Source organism: Tupaia chinensis, unplaced genomic scaffold, assembly GCF_000334495.1.
Source record: "Tupaia chinensis unplaced genomic scaffold, TupChi_1.0 Scaffold000407_4, whole genome shotgun sequence".
Lineage (NCBI taxonomy): Eukaryota > Metazoa > Chordata > Mammalia > Scandentia > Tupaiidae > Tupaia > Tupaia belangeri.
This window is the reverse complement of record NW_006159912.1, coordinates 1,040,917-1,049,435: the sequence shown is the minus strand read 5'-3', so window position 1 is coordinate 1,049,435 and position 8,519 is coordinate 1,040,917. Positions and strand designations below refer to the sequence as shown.

At 41.9% G+C, this 8,519-nt stretch overlaps 1 protein-coding gene and 1 pseudogene across 1 annotated transcript; both read right to left on the bottom strand.

Annotated features, from left to right (window-relative positions):
- Nucleotides 1–1,391: 1,391 nt before the first annotated feature.
- On the bottom strand, nucleotides 1,392–2,705 carry LOC102473423 (peptidyl-prolyl cis-trans isomerase FKBP3 pseudogene; annotated as a pseudogene).
- A 398-nt stretch (nucleotides 2,706–3,103) lies between these two features.
- Nucleotides 3,104–6,089, bottom strand: LOC102470181 (eotaxin). Its single transcript, XM_006154386.3, has 3 exons — nucleotides 5,862–6,089; nucleotides 3,987–4,098; nucleotides 3,104–3,599 (listed from the first exon to the last, which is right to left on the bottom strand). The coding sequence occupies exons 1-3, from the start codon at nucleotides 5,935–5,937 to the stop codon at nucleotides 3,494–3,496; spliced, it is 294 nt and encodes a 97-aa protein (XP_006154448.1). The 5' UTR covers nucleotides 5,938–6,089; the 3' UTR covers nucleotides 3,104–3,493.
- Nucleotides 6,090–8,519: the final 2,430 nt, after the last annotated feature.

The following is an 8,519-nucleotide window of genomic DNA, read 5'->3' as shown; positions in this document are numbered from 1 at the left end:
AAGCGCTATCTGCCCCGTTGTTAGTGGTTGTCTTCCTGTTGTTGCTGATACCGGATAGCCAATACTGCAGGGCAGTAAGAGGCTATAAAGGAAGCTACATGAATTTAACAAATTTTGCCCCAAAAAGATCAGAGAAATTACATGGTGCCAGTCATTTTCATACCATCAGACAATTTACATAAACAAAAAATGGCTTTGCATTCTATTTACTCTTCCCCCATTCTCTTTGCATTCCCTTTCCTCTCATGCCATTTTCTGCCCTTTAAAAGAATAAACCTGGGGCAGTTCAAGGTCACAACTTCTCCATCAGAGAAGCTGGACCCACCTGATCCTCTCTTTTCTATACTTGTGTGTCTTTGAATGTTTGTTATTGCATTTATTTCTAATCCACAGCGTTCCCTACTCAGAAAAATGTGTTCAGCCAAGCAGGTCTTAGCAGGGTGGTCTCTGCATTCAAGCACAGGGTCCCATAACTGACAGATATAATAGATAGCTTTCACCTGCCAAAGGGGAATCCTGATTGGACTAACATACAGGTTGGGGAGGTCCTGTCCACTTGACTGGAAGCTCTCATGTTTGTAAAGTTGTGATATAAGGGAACAATGATAGAGAAAAGCACATTTTACGAGTCTACATGGCACCTTTTGGAATACAGAAAGTTTCTATGTCATTTGTCCTGCTTCTCCATCCACAGTATTCAACACTGCGCCATGCTCAAACCCATTCTTCTTGCAATGACCTTCTCCCCTCCCCATCTACCAATGTTCTGGTCCCATTCTCTATTACCTCTTGCCTGTAGATTGCATTGTGTGTTAACTGCCTCTCCATGCCCCTCCAATCCAGCCCAGAGCTCCTCGTCCTAAAGCACCTCTTCATGGTGCTTCTCTTTTCCACTGGATGAACGATACCTATTATTATAGTCGGCTCTTCATATCCACAGGTTCTGCACTTGTGGATTCAACCAACCACAGATCAAAACACTGGGTGTTGCTGTAGTTAAGCCTGTGATGGTGCCCCTGGACTGAGAAAGTACAAGCTTTTGTTGTAATTATTCCCTAAACAATATAGTATAGCACCATTTTATTTTTAAATTTTTTTTCCAGACAATAGATACATTTTTATTGAGCCTTTTAGTTTACAATGTGCGGTAAAAGGAAAAACAGATCTCAACCAATATTTTACATAGCTGTAGTAAATTTTTTTAAGCTCTAGGGATTTATAAGGGATTACATTTTTCAAAAGTTGAGATAAGTTATGAACAAATTTTAACTCCTTGAATTTTCCAGTTGAGTCTTCCCTTACAATAGTAACAAGCTCTAATTTGTGGCATAAGTTTCTTTAAGGCCAAGTTTTATTATTGTTGATGTCTTTAGGTCTGAAGAACTGCTATTTCAATCAATATCCACTAATTCCACTTCAAAAAAAGAATTTTGCCTTTGGTGGAATTTTGGCATCAGGCTGTCCTTTCTTTCCATGAGCCCTTTCTGGTTCAATCTCTAGTCGAGCCTTTTCTCCTTAGCTCATAGTCAGAAGTGCCTCATCCCATCCTCTGGTAGCTTTGCCTACACCAACCTTAAAACCTAAAGGCTTGGAACTTTTTTCTTCTCTGAACTTGTTTGAATATTAGTATCAAAAACAGCCCTGTCTTGTAGTGTTCTTGTACACCAGCAGTGAATAACATTTACCTTTGGGGAAAGTTGTTTTATCTCCTTTTTTAAGAATAGATTTTGTGTATTTTGGTGGACCCTCATCCTGAGTCTCTTCAGATTTCGTTTCTTTGGGTTTATCTTCATTAAGCTTCACATTTTTCACTAGCTCAGATACTTTACTTATACTTTCAGTACCCTTGAAACACTTGCTTTCAAAAAGATGTTTATATATGCTGTAACCAAACGGTCCTTGTTAGCTGTCTTGGCGACATTTTCAATGTTTCTTAGTAATTTATGTCCTGTAACGATTCTGAACCGTGTTCCTTCTTGGGCAACTGCTTGCTGCACAGTTGCTCCATGGACCACACCCACTGCGGAGCACCGGCGGCCACCTTCTCCTGCTGCTGCTGTGTTACTCACCATTTTATATAGCATTTGCATTGTGTTAGGTGTTATAAATCATCTACAGACGTGTCAAAGTATACAGGAAGATTGTGTAGGCTATATGCAAATGCTATATCATTTCATATAAGGGACTTGAGCACCCCCAGGTTTTGTTATCTGTGAGAAATCCTGGAACCAATCCCCCATGGATACCAAGAGACAATGGTACAGATGACCACATGCTTCAGTTTGCCTGAGAGTGTGAATTAATATCTGTTGTCCCAGAGTAATTACAAACAGTACTACCCTTTGTTCTCAAAAACATCCTAACTTGGCTCATCAGAATAATATATTCACCTTACTTAGTATTGTCTGAATAGAGCACGAGGGCCCTATCTTGACAACCTGGCCTTAACCTTCTTTCCCAGTTTCCTCACCACTGTACTCTAACTCTAATCCCATCTGATGGGCTTCTACCTCATTTGGTCAACACATCATGATCGTCCTTACTTCTGGGTATTTTTTTCAAATGCTACTGGTTCTCCTCTCTCAAGATTAAAAGCTCACTTCCACTTGCCCCTTCACGAGACTTCATTTACGTTCCATCCTGCCTGTACAGTCTTCATTTAAATCTCTTGTCAATGACCACTTAGCTTCTTCTGACTTCCTCATGTCTGTATAGTTGGGTTTAGAACAGAAGATTTGGGTCTGGGAGGATACTACACGGCTGTTGGAATCACAGGAAAGACTCTGGGTAAGCATAAAGTTGGTGAGAAATGGCAGCCAGGTTCCTGCCGAATACGTGACTGCAATACTTGCAGTCTGGGAAACCACTGCTGGAGACCAGAATCAGAGGGCTGAAATGGGTTTCTGCTCCCATCAGTTTCATCCTGAGTGTCAGTGAAGACCCGCCAAGCCAAAAATCCTTTGTCAAGAATGCAGTGCCCACCCTCACAGCCAAACCTCTCACTTGCTTTGCTTCCTTTCTCCCCTACAGCTCAGTGTGGGTTTCTCACAAACAAATACAACTACCACAATAAAATATGCACAGTTTATGTATTCCTAAAGCAACTTTTATTTTCATTTAACATTATGAGTCACACCTTGGGTGCACAAGATAAATTCTTCCTAAGAATACAAAAACATTTTTGAACTGATGATCTCTGCCATGACCCTCATAAAGCTCCAGGGAGGTAAGGAGGAGAGGGGTAACATTGCCCCCACTTGGCAGGGTTTGAATTGCATCTCACAGAGGTCAAGTGTGCTTGTTCAAAGATTTACATATTATAAAGAACTGACATTGGAAAGAGAAGTTTAAAAGCATCAACTTACATACCATCTTTTTTTTAAAAAAATTATTACATAAAATGGATTTTTTTGAATGATGACGTTTCAGAACACATATCAGGTAGGGAAAATTAATCAAGCATTGTTCAGGCTCTTTTAAGAAAGGTGGACATTTATAGATTTGGAGTTTGTAGTTTTTGGTTCAGGTACTTCACAGACGCCTGGACCCACCTCTCCTGGGGGTCAGCACAGATCTCTTTGCCCAGTTTTGTCTTGAAGCTATGGGAGAGAGGGGAATAATTAGAAGGCTCCTCCTTGAAAAGTCTTCCCATTTGACTTTAAACTTTCTAGGACCATTTGCCAACGAGAGTAGGGGTTGCCATGAAGAGAAGAAAGGGACAGAAAAAGGATGGGACTGTGGGGTTAGCTGCTGCTCTCAATGGCCAGTAAAATATCTTTGCTCTTGAATTGAAGGAACTGGTATGACCTGAATAAGCTCCCAGGCAGGGAGCAGGGCACTGAATGATCCCTGTCATGAACATTCATGCGTAGGGTTATAGACATCAGACTTGCTGAGCCTATGACTCCAGGTAAGTTTGTCACAGTTCTTGACTATGCCCTAGAGAAAAACTTTTGGTCCAGGGAAGGTGGGATTTGTATACTTACATCACAGCTTTGCGAGGACATTTGCTGCCACTGACTTGTCTGTAGCTCTCCAGTTTCTGAATGGAGATCTTCCGACTGGCCACATTAAAACAGCAGCTGGTTGGGATGAAAGCTGAATTTTGGGGGGGAAAATGAACAGAAAGTATGAGCCGCTAACAACATGTAGATATTTTGAAGACTTTCTTTCTCAGGGAAGATCAGAGGTGAGAGAATGTCCTATACCTCTGCCTTTGACTTGGAAACCTCTGCACAGTGAGGACCTGTCACCACTGACCAATATGGAAAAACTTGGCCAGGGTGATAAACTCTAGCTCTGTCTCTAGCTATGTGGCTGTGTGATAGAGACAGTACTGTTCACCAGTAGTCTCTAATCTCGGCTATCTGGACACAGGGAGACTTGTACTTGAGTATTTTTCTTTGGCTGGAGCCATTGACTAGTTTGACAGATAAATAAAGAGCAGGGACATGTGTCATTTCTAAGCCAGAATGTGTCATGTATGCAAGATTCGAGGGAGCTTTCTTTTCCCTTGTCACCATAATCAGCAATGATCCTGAGCAGGGCGGCTCCCTCGGTCTAGAATCCTCAATAGTTAAAGCAGAAACCTGATCCCTTCCATCATTTGTAGGAGTAAGAAGTCAACCTTTGTTAATGAAATCCATGTTGTTAAGCTATTGGTAGTTGGGACTGTTTGTTACGACAGCATGCACTAGCTCATTGGGACAATATTTTCAGAAGGTACATGCAATCAGTTAATGGGAACATTAGTTAAGGTGCAAACTCTTAGAGAAATTTTCCAGAATTAAAGTAAGTCACCTTGAAAAATTTCTCTGGGACTCCATCCCATTCTTTTAACTCCTGTTTCTGAAAGATGTCCTGGAGTCCAGCAAAATTCTGGAGCTCCAGTCAACAGATTTTTTTTTTTCCTTTCATTGCGGCCAAAATGGTCACCATGCCCACAGTAAAAAATGGCTTTTCTTTTGTGTACTCCATGCACAAATGCCAGGACAACTGGATCTAAAGAATCTCTCTTAATGCTTAGATCAGAGAAAGAATGTGAAGACCAGCTTCAGTGGCTTGTTCTGACTTGTTCACTGGCTGGATGTGAGGCTGGGACTTTTTGTTGTTTTTTTTTAAAGAATTATTTATTTATTTATTTAATTCCATTTGTTATTATTCCTTCTTTTTTTCCCCTAAGAACTATTTAATTTTACTTATTAATTCATTTACTTTAATTTGACCAGAGAGAGACACACAAAGAGAGAGAGAGAGAGAGAATGAAAAAGCAAGCCACCAAGTCCAGGACCTGAACTATGGTCGGCCATGTGGGAGTGTCCAGCACCCCACCCATCATGCCACCTGCTGGCCCCATGTTACTATTATTTCTTAATTTGACCAGATTGAGAGAGAGAAAGAGAGAGAAAAAGAGAAGGGAAAGCAAGAAAGCAAGCCACCAGGTCTGGGACTCGAACCGTGGTTGGCCATGTGGGAATCCAGCACCTTTAACCACCACACTATCTGCTGGCCCCTTAGGCTGGGACTTCTTACCCATGCATTAGTCCTGTTACCCTTTCTTAAAAATGCAGAGTTCGGGGACCAGTAGGTGGCATGGTGGCTAAGGCACTGGACACTCTCACATGGTCGACCACAGTTTGAGTCCCCAACCTGGTGGCTTGCTTTTTCACTTTCCCTCTCTCACTCTCCCTGTGTCACTCTTTGGTCAAATTAAAATTAATGTATTAATGAATAAAATAAAATAAATAATACTTTAAAAAATATGCGGAGTTTGTAGTGTGTGTGTGATGAGTTTGAAGAGTCTTCTGACCTGATAGTTCTGAAGGCAATTTCCTTTTCTATAGGGTGAAAAAGAGTCTTACCTGGCTCAGCAAATACCTGGGAGCTGAAGGAAATGGCTGTGAGCAGCAGGCACAGGATTGCTGCAGAGATCTTCATGGTGAAGGGTGATGAGGAGAGCTGGAGGTTTCTGGGTTGATCTCAGTCTCTCCGCTCCTCTGACTTTTAAAGGAGCGGAGAGTGTGTAAGAGCTTCCAGGGAAGCCTTTGCTGGGAGGAGGGTCAAGATCAGGTCATGAAGAAGAGGGTTCCTGGATTGCTGACTAAGATCCAGATCCTGAGAGGTTAGAGGTAAACTAGTGGGTGGGACTTGGCCCATTTTCATCTATTCTGGAACTCAGACTAGCGAAGGAACAGAAGATGTGGTTGTGAAATTAAACTAATAACTACAGGGGAGAGAAAAATAAGGAGCCGGGGCTGGGGAGATGAGTTGATCTAAGGGCTTTCCTCTGTCCCCGTGTTTACATGGTGGTCGTCAGGAGTTTGGAGGTCAAGAAGGGATCCTAAAACTTCAGCTCCCCTCCCACTCAGAACCAAATGGTCCGTGAGCCAGGAATGATAGCACACAAACGCCTCACTGCTAAGGTTTAATGAACTAGAATTTTAGTGTTATGAGATATCAGAACTGGGTCATTTCTGTGGATTCTGGCTTCCTGTGCATTTTAAAACTATTTATTCAGCTGCCAAAGCCCTTTTCCAAATGGGATGAAAACAAACTTCCACACATCTGCTATACCATAGTGGAATGGGTCTGTTTGCAAGCAAGGAGCCCCTTGGGCCTTCATGCACCAAGGACTTATGGAACACATTTGGGGAACCAGCCATCTTGTTCATCCTTTGTCTCTGAGCACACACTGCAGGCAAGGTATCTGATAGCTAAAAATATAAAACGAGATAGTGGACACAAGAACCCACATTTATCTTTGTGTTTAGCTCTAGACCCCTAGAAGGAGAGGGTGCAAGAGGAGGTGAAGTCTTCAATGGGGTCACTGTGGTGAAATATAGCATTGACTACTGACATGGAGGCATTAAAAGACTATTTCCTGGTTTTTCCTGCATGATCCTCCATCATATTAATTTGTACAGGTTGCACAGATAGGTGTTTTAAGAAGACTCTGAGGACTTGCCTTGGGTTAGTGGAAGATAGTATTGTGCTTGATTGGTAATGTCTGTCATGTGCATAGGGTTAGAAGTGCCTTTGCTGACTTGCTTGTCTCTAAGTTTTCATCTAGAATAACTGCAATTATCTAATAAAGGCCCAAGTAGAGGCCAGAAAACTTGGACCTTCTCTGCTCTGCTGAGCTTTAGCTGAGGGAGTCTGGAGTAGACTCTGGGACCAGGATGGCTGAGTTTGGAGGGTGGCTCTGCCATTGACTAGCTTCAATACCATAGATAACTTATTCAACTATACTCTGCTAGATTGAGGTGGGTATAATAATCATAGTTACCTTAGGGGATTATTGTGTGAATTAAACAAATTATAAAGTATTTAGAAAAGTGAACGGATCATGGTAGGTGCTCAGTAAGCGAGAGTTAATATTTATTATTATTAGGAAATGGGGCAGATTTGGACACCAAATGAATGGTGAAAAAGGACTTAGAGTCTGGCTAGATGGCTTCCTCTGTACATCCTTTCAAATTTTGTCACTGTTTCTAAATAAAGTCATGCTACCCTAGGAGTGATTTCCAGAAATGCCTGACTAGCAAATGTGGGAGATTTGCGTCAACGAAAGAAATTTGGAATGTTCTTGACCTCAGAGGTGTTTGGCTGACACTGTAAAGTGATTATATTTCCTTAGTAGGAATAATTTCATAATTTTGCTGGGAGTTTTGAGGACTCTATTGACATGTGACTTTGCATGTTTGTATTTTCCTTCCTGGGCTTTGGATTTAACCTGGACCTGAGAAACCTCAATGGGAGTACATAAAATCTGTCTTTTGACACCCAGTTTGGCAGCTATTCCATCTATCTTTCTGGCTGCCTGGCTGTCTCTAGCAAGGGGATCAGTCAGTTGCCTTTTTTTTAATCTTTCTTCCTTAGGGGCTTCTCATTCAGAAGTGACCGAGAGTAAATTTATTGCTTGTCAGTGATTTAGTGCTTGACTAGTGGGAGGCCTTGGTCAGGAATGACCTTAAGTGCTGGAAGTGTACTGGTCCCACATTCTGAAAACAGAATATGGGCTTCTTAAGTATTTTCCAAGGAAATTCTTGACAAGTGATTGTCAGATAAGGGTCCCAGGAATCGTACTTCTAGGTTTTGTTTTGCAACTCTAACTTAGAGTCCTTGTAATATTGCAAAGTTTTACACACACTTGAAACAGAAATGAACACTTATTTTTTAAAAAAATAGAGAAGTGAGACTTGGAAGCCAGTGACAAAACCTTTAAGACAACTGGATGCGTTTGAAGCTGAACTGATTCTACAGCCCCTGACTCTCCTTTTTGTATAAAGTGATTTATTTATATTTCCTCCACGAGCAAGAGAGATGGGGGGGGCCAAGAGATAGTAAGTACCCCCAATAGAGTCTTGATACCACCATCAATCCCTAGCTTCAATCAGTCTGGGAACCAGCAGTTAGCGTAATGGCTATGTTGCTGGACTCCCACGTAGTTGATCGTGATTCACATCCCGGACCCGGTGGCTTAAACTCACGCCGGGCGCATGTGCGTACGTGCCCAAGAT

Bases quoted from the DNA above. Each gene is read 5' to 3' on its own strand.
- LOC102470181 (XM_006154386.3), bottom strand. From the start codon at position 5,937: ATGAAGATCTCTGCAGCAATCCTGTGCCTGCTGCTCACAGCCATTTCC. The intron at 4,099-5,861 runs GTAAGACTCTTT...CCCAAAATTCAG, and splicing joins CCAGGTATTTGCTGAGCCAG to CTTTCATCCCAACCAGCTGC. The intron at 3,600-3,986 runs GTAAGTATACAA...TCTCTCCCATAG, and splicing joins TGTCCTCGCAAAGCTGTGAT to CTTCAAGACAAAACTGGGCA.